Genomic DNA, 16449 nt, shown 5'->3' on the forward strand with positions numbered 1-16449 from the left:
AATTTTTGAAGACATATATAACTTGTGGGATTTGGGGCAATTTACTTGACTTCTTTAGTCTTTGGTTTTTGTGTTAATAAAGTGGAATTATTATTGTACCTATCTCATATAATTTAAGTGAGTTAATATCAAATGTGTAAGAGAATTTACAGCATAATAAGCCCTATACAGGTTTTAACATAACACAACAGAAATAACCTCTCTAAAACTTAAGAGATTAAAAAACTATCTTAAGATTGCCTTTTTTAAAACCTTCCTCTCATTCCGATCTACCAGCTAATTAAAAAAAAAATTAAAGTAATATATATACCCCACACCTCCCCATCCCTAAGTCTTGCTCTCTACTTTTCACACTTAGTTGTATCTTAGTCGTGTACATTTTTCTTTTCTTTTTTTCTGCTGGGGATTGAACCTAGTAGTGATTTACCTCTGAGCTACATCCCAGACCTCTTTATTTTTTGAGAAAGAGTCTTGCTAAGTTGCTGAGGCTGGCCTTAAACTTGCGATCCTTTTGCCTCAGCCTCCAAAGCCCCTGGGATTATAGGTGTGCACCACAGCACCCAGCCACCTCATTTTTCTAAAACACAGTTTGCTGGGCCATATCCCAGAATTCTGATTCAGTTTGTTTTAGGCAGTACATAAGAATTTGCATTTCTAACGTGTTCTGCTGGTTTGGGACCACAGTGTGTGAACCACTGTTGTAGTCATTTATTCAAACGTAACAGCTTACAGGTTTGACTCAGTCACTGAAACCAAGCTATGAACAAATCAGTCCTTTAATGGCTTTTTTCTGAGCATAGAACAAAATTCACTCTCTACAGAATTACCATCCAGCCCCATTTACCTTTCCATTTCCACCATATGTACATTTCAGCATTACTGAACTTTTAGCGATTTAAAGAATGTACAGTGGTTTCTCATCACTGATTTCTGATTTCTGATAGGCTATTCTTTCTTCCTGAATTCCTGCCCCTCATTTAGCTGTCTGGAGATACCTTCATTCTTTTTTTTTTTTTTTTTTCATTGCTGTGCTCCTGTGCTCTTAAAATAGTGTATTTATACTTCTAGAAAAGATCACATTGTATTTTTTATTTTTTGGGGTACTGGGGATTGAACTCAGAGGCACTCGACCCCTGAGCCACATCCCCAGCCCTATTTTGTATTATATTTAGAGATAGGGTCTCACTGAGTTGCTTAGGGTCTCACTGTTGCTGAGGCTGGCTTTGAACTCATGATCCTCTTGCCTCAGCCTCCCAAACTGCTGGGATTACAGGTGTGCATCTCCATGCCTGGCGATCACACTGTATTTTAACTGTTGATTTCTGTTAGCTTGTTAGCTCCTTAGGAGTAGGAAGTTGCAGTGTGTGTGTATGTGTGTTTGTGATTTTATAATCAAATCCAGGACCTTGTGTGCTATGTAGGCACTCTGCCTCTGGGGTATCCTCACAGCTTTGTTTTTTTAATATCTTGGTTATTACTGGCTTAATATGGCCATTGACATGTAATATGAAGTAAAATAAATGTTTGACAAAATCAACAGAGAACAGATTTTGAAGATTTGAAGTCCCAAAAGTGATGACTGTTCATATGTAGTTTTGTTAGCTTAATTTCAATGAACAGGTTTGCATAAGCAGCAGCGTATACTCCCTTAACACATGCTATCTGAATTCCTTAGGGCCTAATTTTATCCAAGTGGGAGTCTGGAATTTTCGCTTAGACTTTTTCTTTTTCTTTTTCCCTTTTTTTGGGCAGTATTGGGGATTGAACCCAGGGGGTCTCTACCACTGAGCCACACCTCCAACCCCTTTTATTTTATTTTGAGACAGGGTATCAATAGGTTACCAACAGTAGCCTCAAACTTGTGATCTATCGTGTTCCCTCTGCCCGCAGAGAGAGACACGACAAATGTCTGAAGCTTTGGAAGTTTATTGTGCACAGTCCCTCTCCTACACTTCTCTTACTCCTAGCTTCCGCGCACTCCCAGCTTCCCTTCTCCCAGCTTCTTCCAGCTTCCGCGCACTCCCGGCTTCCAGCTCAGCTTCAGCCTCCACCTCCGCCGCTTCTTCCGCTTCTGCCTCTTCTTCCGCTTCTGCCGCTTCTGCCGCTTCTGCCCCTTCGCTCTCCCACCCACCAGGCTTATATACACTTCAACCAATCAGGGGAGAGTACACGAGGTAAACGTGGACAGCTGCAAACATAGGATAGGTACACGAGGGGGGCATGCTCTAATCACATCGTTAACTAGCCAATCATTGGAATTCGCTGGTTGTTTACTGTATAGCTGGCCACTTTTGGCTCAGCGTCAGGCGCCATCTTGACCATGCCCAAGGCCGGGGGTCCCGGAAACCCCGACATATCCCCCTTCTTTACTATTAAACTAAGGCTCGGGACCGTGCCTGTCTTAGGCTGAGTGGTCAGCATATGTCCTTACCCGTCATCAGAGCCTGCAGAGCATGCTGCAGCTCCTGTCTTAGGTTGGTACACAGCCACCTCCTTCATTACCCGTCTTTGACTACCGGTCCAGCATCAAGAGCCATTACTAATGGGGGGCTGTCGGCCTTTAGGGCGGTCATGGCCTGATGAAAGATAATTTCTCTATTGGCTAGCTCATAGATGCATGCCAAAACGAATGAAGAGAAGGAGGCCAAGGCAGAGGAATACCACCATAGCTCCTAAGCTTGCCCGCTGTTTGACAAATCTATAAACAGAAGAAAAACCATATAGCCATATTAAATACAGAAACAATATACATCCCAATGGAGTTACAATATGGGCAACACAAAACAGCTCTCAGGGAATAAACGCATCCCAGTCCCAAAAGTTCTTGCAAGGTATCCACTTGTTCTTATAATGAGTCCATTCTCTGATAGAGTCTCTATGGTCTGTAAGGCTGCAGCTGTATCTTCGACCAAGTGATCGTTGTTATGGTTGTGTCAATGCTGCTACTGCAAGGACTGTGGTGGCAATGATCACGGCTGTTGCAATGTCAAAGCCTCTTCTGTTTCTTGATAATAGCACTGGCAATTCTATATCTGCAACAGAAACTAGGACTGGTAGGAAGATAGAAATGTGCAAATTGCACAGGTGGCAAAAGAACCATTCCAGTATTGTGAAAGATAGCACACGGTTAGTGAACAGTTAAGAGGTGTTATTAGAAATGTTAGTTGGTAGAAACATAAAAAAGAGGAAATACACAAGCTGACGTGGGAGGAAAAGCAACATCATAGCTAGGGTCAGCAGAACGAGTTGCTCTACTCTGGATCTGATTTGTAGTATGATTCCAACGGCAAAGTGCAGAAATTCCTCCTGTTAAAGCAAAGAAAGGCTAGAAATATCCTTGTCTCCAAAAGCAGCACGACCTGAAAAATCAGCAGTAGAATTGACAGGCTTGTAGAGGAATTGGTGAAAAGCAAGAAAAGGAAGGATAAGAAATATGTTAGTTAGAAATGAAAAATATGGCCAGGCTAACAATGACCCATAGGTTCCGGGTTTGCCTTTCCGTCTGAGTTTTTGTTATTGGAGGAAGGCTCAGACTCGTCATTGCGAGGAGGAGCAGCATCACTTGCATGCTGTAAAACTCTGATTAGCCTTTCTGGAATCCAGACTGGAGTCTGTTGATCCTGTGGGAAAATACAAACAGACCCTCGGACCCAACGAAGGACTGGATCCGGTCCTTTCCAACAACCTGTCAGGATATCTTTCCATTTTGCCCATACTTGAGGAGTATTATGGGGATTATAATGTCGATCAGCTGCAGAATGGCCGTCCCTATCCAGAGTTAAGAAATTTAGAATGAAAAGAACTAAATTAAGTTTATCTTTAGGAGACTTGTAGGAGGCTCCTATTCCCCCTTTTTGTTTATTTAAACAATTTTTTAAAGTAAGGTGTGCTCTTTCCACAATGCCCTGTCCCTGAGGATTATAGGGGATGCCAGTGACTGATTAGATGTTAAATGTCTGTAAAAACAACCGGAAGCTTTTAGAAGTATAAGCAGGACCATTATCTGTTTTAATAACTTTAGGTATGCCCCAGCCAGCAAATGCTTGTAGGCAGTGTTGAATGACATCTTTTACCTTTTCTCCAGAATGAGCGGAAGCCATAATGACCCCTGAAGCAGTGTCTACTGACACATGTACATACTTAACAGTACCAAATTCAGAAATATGGGTTACATCCATCTGCCAAATATGACCAGGCAGCAGTCCCCTGTGGTTAACTCCAAAGGATTGTACTGGAATTAAAGGAGCACAATGTTGACAATTTTTTACTATTTGTCGAGCCATACATTTAGATATAGGAAATTTTCTGCTCAAAGTAGTGGAATTTACATGAAATTTTTCATGAAAGAGTTTTGCTTGTTCCTCTATGGAAAAAACAAAAATTGATTTGGTGGCCATATCTACCAAGTCATTAGCATTGGCCAAAGGTCCTGGTAAATTAGAATGAGCTCTAATATGTCCTACATAGAATAGATGTTTACGCTGTAGGATAAGGTTTTGTAGCGTAGTAAAATAAGAAGCTACCGTGGACATGGAAGAAATATGGGGTACCGTTTCAAGAACCTGTAAAGCGTTAACGATATATAAGCTATCAGATAGAAGATTGAATGGCTGATTATCTGCTAATTTAAAGGCTAATATTACAGCTGCAAGTTCAGTAACCTGTGCGGAGTTGGGTGGAACTATTATGGTGTGAAGTTGCTTACCGATAAGTACTGCACCTACTCCATTTTTGGAGCCATCAGTAAAAATGGTTACACAGTCTTTAAGAGGCTGGACACTAGTCACTTTTGGAAAAACTATGGGAGTATTTTTACAGAATTGAATCCAGGGATGTTGGGGATAATGGTTATCGAACTGAGCTGAAGTGGAACAATATAATACTGACCAATCATCATCATTATTAATTAGCCATTTAATTTGCTGAGTGGAATAAGGAGTTATAATAATAGACGGATGGATTCCAAAAACAGTAATGCAAGATTCTATTCCCTTGAATATTACCTGAGCAATAACTTGGGGATATGATTGCAATGTTTTAGCTGGAGAGCTAGGGAGATTTATACTTTGCAGAGGTCCTCCTTGCCAAACTATGCCAAAAGGGGTATGCTTCTCTGAGATTATGATTAGACTTAATGGTTGAGTAGGATCACAACGATCAACGTAACACTGCTGAAGTCTATTCTCTATTAGCTGTAAGGATATCCGTGCTTCGGGAGTAAGTTTCCTAGGGGAATTCAAGTCAGGATTACCTTTTAATATATCGAATAAAGGTTTTAATTCCCCTGTGGATAATTTTAAATAGGATCTGATCCAGTTAGTGTCACCTAAGAGTTTCTGAAAATCGTTCAAGGTATTCAATTGATCTGTCCTGATGGTCAACCTTGTTGGTCTGACTGTAGTAGCAGTGAGCCTTGTACCCAGATATTCTTGGATCTCCTCTAATTGTAATTTTTCAGGGGCTATCGTTAGTCCTCTTTTTTCTAATGCTTGAGTTATAAATTGTAATGCTTCTAACAAAACTTCTTTTTCTGGATGGCAAATAAGTATGTCATCCATATAATGATAAATCAACAATCTCTTAAACTTTTGTCTAGTAGTTGTTAACGCTTTATCTACGTATATTTGACATATAGTAGGACTGTTAGCCATACCTTGAGGCAACACGGTCCATTCAAATCTCTGGTCAGGCTGAGTGTGATTAAGAGAGGGCAAAGTAAAAGCAAATCTCCAACAATCATTTTTGTGTAAGGGTATAGAGAAAAAGCAATCTTTTAAATCCAAAATAATAGTAGACCAATTTTTTGGTAGTGCAGTGACAAGAGGGAGTCCACATTGGATGGGTCCCATAGGGTACATTTGTTCATTTATGGCTCTTAAATCATGTAATAACCTCCATTTTCCTGATTTTTTCTTTGTTAAGAATATTGGAGTATTCCAAGGAGAGGTAGAATGTTGCAAATGACCTGCTTGTACCTGCTCTTGTACTAACTTATGAGCTGCCTCTAGCTTTTCTTTTGTTAGGGGCCACTGTGGAATCCAGCGAGGCTTATCATCTTTCCATATTATAGGGATTGATGGTTTATCAGTGGCCCCTAGGAAAAACCCAATCCATGAGAATCAGTTTTTTGGTGGAAGTAAAGGCAGTGGTTGGGTAGATCCTTGACTATGTCTTCCTAATCCTTTTTTATCATCATAGTTCATATTTTGTAACATATTTCTTACAGGAGTCCCTTGGTAAATCTGATCAGTGGTGAGTTTCATATCCATTTGCTGCAGGACGTCTCGTCCCCATAGGCTAATAGGAACATTACAGACATATGGCTGAAATATCCCTGTGTGTCCCTCTGTATCTTTCCACGATAATGAGGAAGCACTTTGATTGGGGCTTTCTGCTACTCCTAAGCCTCTCAAGCTCTGAGCTGCTGTGATCAATGGCCAGTGCTTTGGCCAGACCATTGCGCTGATAATACTTTTGTCTGCTCCCGTATCTAATAAACCTGTAAATTCCATATTTCCCACTTTTAATTTTAGGAGGGGCCTCTGTCCCATATCCATAGTAAGGTTTATTAAAGTGGTTCCTGTTGATCCAAAACCTCCTTGTCTTTTATTTGTATTTTTACTGGGCCACAAAGAATGTCGACTGGGCAATATAAGCATTTGTGCAATGCGATCCCCTGGAGAGATGACCGTAATTCCTTTTGGTGAAGAGACCAAGGCTTTTATTTGTCCAGTGAAATCAGGATCAATAACCCCTGGGTGTACTATAAGTCCTTTTAGTGTTGAGGAACCTCTACCTAGTAATAGTCCTACACTGTTCTGTGGGATTTTTTCATGCCAATCAGTATCAATCATCTGCACCCCCATATCTGGGGTTAGTATGAGTCTGGAGGTGGCACAGATGTCCAATCCGGCACTTCCTGAGGTGGCTCTGTGCTCCCCTTCTCTGTGGGAGGATACCACCGTCGGGGAACTTGTTGAATTACCCCGTATATTTGTTGCGGGCCCCGGGGAGGGCCCTGTCTCCCGTTTTTTTGAAGTTTAGGATTCAACCCTAGGAAATTATCCTCCCTATCTCTAATAGGCTGACAGGCACTATTCCAATGACTTCCTCTTCTGCATGTTGGATATAGCCCTGGGGCATAAGGTGTAACAGATTTTACTATAGTTATCTCTTATCTTTTGTTAGGGCATTATCTCCTTGCTGCTGATTTTGTGCATCTATTGAAGCGTATTGGCCTTCTCCCATTAACATTTCTATCGGGAAACCTTGCCACTATGTTTCTGCAAGCAGTTTCAACAGCTGAGCTCTCCAATTAGACATTGTCCTCCAGATAACACTGCTCTGCATACCTGTTTCCAAATAGTCTTAACTGCCTCTTTAAAATTTTTCTAATGGTTGATGGTATCTCCATTTGCTCCTCAAATACAGGCAGGTTCTACAAATTTTGAAGCTCTTTCTATTAGGCTTAGGTTTCTCCTACCTTTTCCCCTTGTTCTTAAGTTTTCACTACCACTTGGTTATTCCTTTTGGGGGTTCTTTATGTTAGACTTAGTTCTCTTTTTTCCCTTGTTCTTCGATTTTTTGAGCAATTATTTTCTAGGTCACCACCACTCAATTTCTCCTCACTTTATTCTCTTTAAGAGTTCTTTTCTGTTACTATTAAATCCTGTTCATGAAGATCCCCCTTGTGGCACACTGAGCAGCTTTTCTTCTATAAACCCTGGGCTTATTTCTACTAGGGTTTGAACATATGATCATACAGTGGTTTCCTTATTTTCTAGTCCTTCCCCAGTGTTTCTCCCTGAGGGGTTGCTGCATTCTGAATAATGGCGTCTCATGGTTTTTTAATAGTTCCCTGAGGGGTTGCTGCATTCAGACCCCATTGTTACTAATTTGAATAGCTTTAGTTATGGCAATTACAATAACAAACAGTGGCCTAGCTGCCAGGAGCAACGAGATTACTGAAAGGAAAACTATCAAGTGTGCATTAGAATTTTTATAGCGGCTTTTCACGTACTACCTAATTGGACCGCTTCAAACGTGTTTCTACTTTCACTTTAATTAGACTGCGTTCCACGCTTCAGGACCGCCGACGGCGCATCCCGATACCTTTTAGCCCGCGTTCTACGCGTCAGGACCGCTGATGGCGCGTCCCGATACCCGCGTTCTACACGTCAGGATCCCGATACCTTTTAACCCGCGTTCTACGCGTCAGGACCGCTGATGGCGCGTCCCGATACCCGCGTTCTACGCGTCAGGATCCCGATACCTTTCAACCGGACCGCATTCCGCGTGTCCCCAGGACCGCCAATGGCGCATCCTAACACCCTTTAACTTTTTTATAACCGGTTTAACTTGTATACAAAAAAATTTTTTTTCAAATATCTTACCTTGTTTTCTTTTATAAGGCCTTCATCTTTCCTTCATGTCCCGGGTTTCGGCACCAGTTATTGCGTTCCCTCTGCCCGCAGAGAGAGACACGACAAATGTCTGAAGCTTTGGAAGTTTATTGTGCACAGTCCCTCTCCTACACTTCTCTTACTCCTAGCTTCCGCGCACTCCCAGCTTCCCTTCTCCCAGCTTCTTCCAGCTTCCGCGCACTCCTGGCTTCCAGCTCAGCTTCAGCCTCCACCTCCGCCGCTTCTTCCGCTTCTGCCTCTTCTTCCGCTTCTGCCGCTTCTGCCCCTTCTGCCGCTTCTGCCCCTTCGCTCTCCCACCCACCAGGCTTATATACACTTCAACCAATCAGGGGAGAGTACACGAGGTAAATGCGGACAGCTGCAAACATAGGATAGGTACACGAGGGGGGCATGCTCTAATCACATCGTTAACTAGCCAATCATTGGAATTCGCTGGTTGTTTACTGTATAGCTGGCCACTTTTGGCTCAGCGTCAGGCGCCATCTTGACCATGCCCAAGGCCGGGGGTCCCGGAAACCCCGACAGTGATCCTTCTGCCTCAGCCTCCTGAGTCATTGGTGCTCCACAATGACTAGCTTTAGATTCCATTATTCAGGGACAGCTGAGATATTTAGTGTAGTCTCAAACTACACAAGCAATCACACAGTTTCAAAATTAGCATTTTTGTCACTTCCATCTCTCATTACCATCTTTCAGAATCTTGCCTGTCTTTTAAGGGCCAAGTGAAATGCTACCCCTGCAATAGGCCTTGATTACCCCAAGGACAGCTTTTTCTTCTCTCAAGGCATGGTACTACTTACTGCCTGGCATGTGCTGTTTTATTTGTACTTATTTGTATTACTCTTTTATCTTCCTTTTAATATTGCTAACTACTTTGAGGATAGTGAAAGTTTGAGCCTCAACTTGGGAAGGGATTTTAAAATTACTGTATGTAGTTAGACTTTTTCCAGTAGGTAGATTAAAATCATTGGAGTTTATGTTCAAAAAAAGAAAAGAAAAAAACAAGGGGCCTGTGTTAGTTTTTTTGTTGCTGTGATCAAAATACCTAACAAGGTACAATTTACAGGAGGAAAAGTTTATTTTGGCTCATGGTTTCAGAGGTTCAGTCCCTGATGGGCCAACTCCATTGCTCTGGGCCCAAGGTGAGGCCGAACATGGCAGATGGGTGTGGTGGAGGAGTATTGCTCTGTTCCTGGCAGCCAAGAAGCAGAAAGAATGCAAGGAAGGGGCCAGGGGAACAAGATACAGTCCCTAAGGGCATACCCTCATCCACCCACCTCCTCCAACCTTGACCCACTAGTCCAGAGTTAATACCCAGCCCTGTAGCCCTATCAAATTAGGATTGACCAATTAGGTTACAACTCTCATAATCTAATCCTTTTGTCTATGAATATTCCTGCATTAACACAGGAGCTTTTGGGGACCCCTCATATCCAAACCACAACAGGTTCTGATTATATCTATATTTAAAAAATATAATCAGTGGTGATGCAGAAGGCTGGATGGGAGGCGTAGAGAACAACAATAATGACAACAACATACTACTGTGTATTCAGATAAAAGATTTCATTAGTGGGCAAGGATCTCAAGGGGAGGAAACAAACATCTTTCAAGTTCATTCGCCTCCTTGGTGACAGATTAAATGGGTGTGATAGAAAATCCACAGTGATGTTGATGCTTTTAATTAGAATGCTTTTGGTTACAATAAAAGAAAACCCATCTTAAGCTAGTTTAAGAAATAAAGGAGATTTATTTTCCTATGAGATAGGAAAGTTGGGGTCATTGTATTTCTACTGTTCTCTCAGCACTACTGTCTACTTTATAGCAAAATAGTTATAGCTTTATGATTTTACATCAACAAACTGTATTTTTTCAGAAGACATTTTACAGGGGCCCAGAGTTCTAGCCCATATCTTGAGCTTCATGTTGGTTGGTTTATCTCCTTGGCTGTTAATTCTCATAAAACTACTTGAACCAAATGGAGCTGAAGTTGGGATCAAGCACTGTCAAACCAATAGTTGCTACATAATAAGGCGGTAACCATAGGTTGGATAGATACCTATAAAATCCCTTAAGGTCTCTGTGGTGGATGATGATGATGACGATGATGATGATGATGTTGTTGTTGTTGACTAGAATAGTAAATGGGAAAGGTACAGGTTTAAGAGAGAAAATGCTGAAAAGGCACACTTCTGAATGATGGAGCCACTTTGTGAAGGCCTTCAAGAGTGAAGCACCTGGGGTTGTTCCAGAACCATTGGGCTGGTTTCTAATGGAGAAGAGGAAGGCAGGATAAGATGAGGTTGATAAAGGGAGGCTGATGTCTTTTGGGTCATGGGAAGGAGTTTGGTTTTCAAATGTAATGAGAAATCAATGTGGATTTTGACCAAATGATCCAATAGAGATTTTGAAAAGACCGTTCTTGGTGTTGTATGGAAAAAGGAGTAGATGAGACTGAGCAGATGCAGTCTATTTTAGTTGAAAATAGTAGAATTGGACTGGGGTATAGGGCAGAAGAAACGTAGAAACTAAGGAAGTTATTTCGTAGTTAGAGTTGACTGGTTCTTAATTGTGGATGGTTTAAGAGTTGAAGGAAATGGAAGACTTTCTTAGCTTGAACTGTTTAGGTAGACATTAATTATATGAGGAAAGATGGAGGAATAAGTTTGAGAGGAAGAACACTTTGCAAATGCAAGGTAGAGATGCCTGTTAGATTTCTGGGAGAGTATATTAAATAGTTGGTGTTTGGAGTTCATGCTAAGAAGAGTTAGGACTACAGATGTAAAATTGATGTCCTTACCAGAGATTTGGTATTAAGCTAACAGAATGGGTGATAAGATATAGGTCTCAGGATTTTAGATGCCTAGAGAATGAGGTGTACTCCATAGTTTCTTGAGTTTAGCCGTATCTTGACTTGATTTTGTTAGTTGATTGTAATTTTAAAATAATTTTCCCCTGAATTTTTTTTTTTTTTTTTCTCTCCAGTGTTTGGCAGATCTTGGGCGTCTAGGTTGAAATAATAAAACTAAATTCTGTTCTTCTTTATTTTGGGAATGACTACTGAAATTGAGTTTTATTCTTTCTCTTCACCAGGTTGACTTTTCTGCTTACTGTACATTTTGCTGAGACCTGTGACTCATTTTTAAAAATAATTTAATTTTGACTGTGTGGTATCTGTGCATGTTACAAAATTTAAAAAAATATAGATGGATCTTCCTACCTTAATCCTTAGTTGACCAGTTACTTTTCCTGGTCCTCATTGTGGTCCTCATTCTTGTGAATTATTCCTTATCAATTCATTTAGGGTTGCTTCATAGTCTTAAATGTTTGCACGGTATTGTACTGTATTGGCATATTGTAATTCATTTATCAGTTCCCCATTGTAAATTTAGGTTTTTGATGAATTTTACTATGCTAGAAATAGTTCTTCCAAAAAAAGAAAGAAAAAGAAAAGGAAAGAAAAATCACTGTAAATGGTATATTTACCAGAGGTGTCAATATTAAGACGAATTTATGGGAGTGGAATTGCCAGGTCAAACAGTATAGTCATTGTAAATTTTGATAGATATTGTCAAATTGTTCTTCCTCTAGAGGTTAAATCATTGTATCTTGTCACTAGTGGTGATTAAAAATGCTTTTTCTTTGTACTCAGGCCAACACAGTGAGTTACTGATACTTGATCTTTGCTGTCACTTTGAGAAATGAAAAGAGCATCATTGCAATATTGGAAAGTGCTCTTCCAGTACATATATGTAATTTATAGTTTCCTTTAAAAAAACAAAACAAAACAAATGGTTTCTAAGTGCCTGGAAAGAATTTTTAATACTATATTTGAAACTGTATAACATAGATGCCTGATTTTCAGTGTTTTAAATCACTACATATCTTTAACTTGTAGGTTTTATCTGAGAGAACTAATGTTGAACTTTGGGTTTGTGCCAACATCATTCGTCTCTTTAATGATGATAACACAATTCCCTTTATTATACGTTATCGAAAAGAGCTCATTAATAACCTTGATGCTGACTCCTTGAGAGAAGTTCGACAAACCCTAGAGGAGCTACGGTAAGAAACCTGGGGAGGGATGAACCTCATGTAAGGGCATAGAGACCTGGTAACCCAGTGAGGAGAAACTAGGAGGAAGTGTTTGACAGTATATTTTAATACTTTCAATGTTTTGTTTTCTAGAATTGTAATCTGAATGTGGTCCTCTTCTGACAGTCAGCTCTGTTTTACATATTTGGGTGTGTATGACTCCCTCTGCTGGTGTGTATTTGAATATCTTGGGCATGAATCAGCAGAAAGGTGCTTTGTAGTTGAGTATGCCTCAGGGTTGACTGTCATCTTCTGATAGAAGTAATTTACCATTTTTGCTGGCAAAATCAGGACTGCCAGCTGGAAACTCAGAAAAGTACATTTTAGTCTAACTCTTCAACAGCTTCCATAAAACTGTACTATTAATATGCAGAATCCCTAAATGGAGAGTTCTTTGGAAGTACAGATGGTCTGCAACCTACGATACTTTGACTTAACAGTTTTTTGACTTTATGATGATTAAAACCATAACCATTCAGTGGAAACCATATTTTGAATATTTTGAATTCTAATTTTTTCCTAGGCTAGCTATAGGATACTCTCCTGTGATGCTTTCCTGTCGTTCAGCTATGTGATCACTAGGGCAAACAAGCCACACTCCACACTGCACTGTGTTGATGTTCTTTTAGCATCAGGAGAATTAAAGTGTTGGTGTCTAGTAAATTATATTTCCTTGAGAGGCAGAATAAATTAGCCAACTCAGAAGTGTAAATGACTTGCTAATCAGATGGTCTCGGTTATAGATCTTCTAGGCCTGGCTAGTATAATCAAGCATTAGGATATAAGAACTAGAGATTACAAGTCTTGTCTAAGAGGGGAGCCCTTATCTCTGGGAAATCACTGACTCACAATTGTCTGCTCAGTTTGCTGGAGTTCCCTATATCTAAAAAGAATCTGGTAATCTGGAATTTTATGTAAAGAGTTTCTGGACCAAATAGTCTACAGGGGGAATCTGGAAGACCAGTAATTTGCAAATTACAAGTAAGTTTCTGCTTGATTAAGGGCAAGGTAGTAAAGAAAGCCTGAGAATTTGGGGATCTGAAATTGGGGACAGTGTCACAAATAAGAATGGTTTGCTTAAAGTTAAAGATATTCTAATAATACTTTATTGTATGTGGGACAAATAGAAACTTTATGCCAAGATTATTATTTAATATTTTCTTTTTCTCAAAAGAGCACTTCTGCAAAAGAGTTTCATTATCTGAGTTCTAGTTAATAGAGTAATACATTGACTATTACTCAAGGTATATTCCTTGACATAAGTGGAAACTTTGAGACTTAGAAGGTCTTTTTCCATTGCATAGATATTTCTTTTTGTTAATGAGATGTATGGTCTCTACTGTTTCTTAAGTTTGGCATTTTCTTTTTCTTTTTTAGTTGTTTTTTTTAATTATATATGATAGCAGAATGTATTTATTTTTAATTTTTTTATTTGTCCTAATTAGTTATATATGACAGCACAATGCATTTTGATTCATTGTATATGAATGGAGTATAACTTTTCATTTCTCTATTTGTACATGATGTAGAGTCATACCATTTGTGTGATCATTTCTGTACCTAAGGTAATAAACGAAAGTTCCTCCACTGTTCCCTTACCACCCTCTCCCTTGTGGATCAACATCCACATATCAGAGAAAACATTTGGCCTCTGGTTTTTTGGGATTGGCTTATTTCACTTAGCATGGCAGTCTCTAGTTCCATCCATTTACCTGCAAAAGCCATAATTTTATTCTTTAAGGTTGAGTAATATTGCATCGTGTGTAGTACCACATTTTCTTTATCCATTCATCTTTGAAAGGCACCTAGGTTGTTTCCATAGCTTAGCTATTGTGAATTGAGCTGCTATGAACATTGATATGACTGTATCACACTAGTATGCTGATTTTAAGGGCTTTGGGTATATGCTGAGGAATGGGATAACTGGGTCAAGTGGTGGTGTTCCATTCCACGTTTTCTGAGGAATTTCCATACTTAAGCGCAGCATTTTCTCTAACTAGAATATTGATTTTCAACCTGTTAATTACTACCTAACATGAGAAGTGAAGCCAATAATTCATCCCATTTAAAAAATAAAATAGAAAACATAGGGTGCAGTTTATATGGTAAAGGTTGTTTCATGAAACCTTGTTCTGTGTATGTACTGGCTCGCGAGGTAAAATATTTCTTAGTATGAATGGCTGTTAGAAAGGGAATTAAGTAGTGTAGATCTGGATAGTAAGAAAAGTTTCCTGGGTTTTTTTCTCTTCCTCATATGCAGGCCAGCAGGATATTGGCCCTTTGTCTAAATGACCCTGATAGCCTTTTGACCTTGACAATGTCTTGGGTTATCAGGATTATAAAAGACATACAAGTTGTAATTTAAGATTGCATATTTTTCATATTTTTCTTTTAATTGACAATATTCTTTTTTTAAATTTATTTTTATTGTAAACAAATGGGATATATGTTGTTTCTGTTTGTACATGAAGTAAAGGCATACCTTTGTGTAATCATACATCTGCATAGGGTAATGGTGTTTGATTCATTGTTATTTTTTTCCTTCCCACCCACCCCTCCCACCCTGTTATTCCTCTGTAGAGTCCCTCCTTCCTCCATTCTTGCCCCCTGCCCACCCCCCGTTATGTGTCATCATCTGCTTATCAGCGAGATCATTTGTCCTTTGGTTTTTTGAGATTGGCTTATCTCACTTAGCATGATATTCTCCAGTTTCATCCATTTGCCTGCAAATGCCATAATTTTATTATTCTTCATAGCTGAGTAATATTCCATTGTGTGTGTGTGGTGTGTATATATATATATATATATATATATATATATATATATATATCACAGTTTCTTTATACATTCATCAATTGAAGGACATCTAGGTTGGTTCCACAATCTGGCTATTGTGAATTGAGCAGTTATAAACATTGATGTGGCTGTATCTCTGTAATATGCTGATTTTAAGTCCATTGGGTATAGGCCAAGGAGTGGGGTAGCTGGGTCAAATGGTGGTTCCATTCCAAGTTTTCTAAGGAATCTCCACACTGCTTTCCAGAGTGGCTGCACTAATTTGCATCCCCACCAGCAATGTATGAGTGTACCTTTTTCCCCACATCCTCGCCAATACCTATTGTTGCTTGTATTCTTGATAATTGCCATTCTGATTGGGGTGAGATGGAATCTTAGGGTAGTTTTGATTTGCATTTCTCTTATTACTAGAGATGTTGAACATTTTTTCATATATCTGTTGATTGCTTGTAGATCTTCTTCTGTGAAGTGTTTGTTCATTTTGTTAGCCCATTTGTCGATTGGATTATTTGTATTCTTGGTGTAGAGTTTTTTGAGTTCTTTATAGATTCTGGAAAATAGTGCTTTTTCTGAAGTATGATTGGCAAAGATTTTCTCCCACTCTGTAGGCTCTCTCTTCACATTGCTGATAGTTTCCTTTGCTGAGAGAAAGCTATTTAGTTTGAATCTATCCCAGTTATTGATTCTTGCTTTTATTTCTTGTGCTATGGGAGTCCTGTTAAGGAAGTCTGATCCTAAGCCGACATGTTGAAGATTTGGACCTACTTTTTCTTCTATAAGATGAAGGGTCTCTGGTCTGATTCCAAGGTCCTCGATCCATTTTGAGTTGAGTTTTGTACAGGGTGAGAGATAGGGGTTTAGTTTCATTCTGCTGCGTATGGATTTCCAGTTTTCCCAGCACCATTTGTTGAAGAGGCTATCTTTTCTCCATTGCATATTTTTGTCCCCTTTGTCTAGTATGAGAAAATTGTATTTATTTGGGTTTGTGTCCGTGTCCTCTATTCTGTACCATTGATCTTTCTGTCTATTTTGGTACCAATACCATGCCGTTTTTGTTACTGTTGCTTTGTAGTATAGTTGAAGTTCTGGTATTTGCGATACCCCCTGTTTTACTCTTCCTGTAAGGATTGCTTTA

At 39.6% G+C, this 16449-nt stretch overlaps 1 protein-coding gene across 1 annotated transcript in view; it reads left to right on the forward strand.

Annotated features, from left to right (window-relative positions):
* Positions 1 to 16449, forward strand: part of Srbd1 (S1 RNA binding domain 1) — a 237839-nt gene that overhangs the window by 17312 nt on the left and 204078 nt on the right. The window contains exon 5 of the mRNA XM_047522685.1: positions 12322 to 12488. Coding sequence (XP_047378641.1) covers positions 12322 to 12488 — 167 coding nt within the window. The remainder of the gene's footprint in view (positions 1 to 12321; positions 12489 to 16449) is intronic.

The sequence above is a fragment of the Sciurus carolinensis genome, chromosome 13, assembly GCF_902686445.1.
Source record: "Sciurus carolinensis chromosome 13, mSciCar1.2, whole genome shotgun sequence".
Taxonomy (NCBI): domain Eukaryota; kingdom Metazoa; phylum Chordata; class Mammalia; order Rodentia; family Sciuridae; genus Sciurus; species Sciurus carolinensis.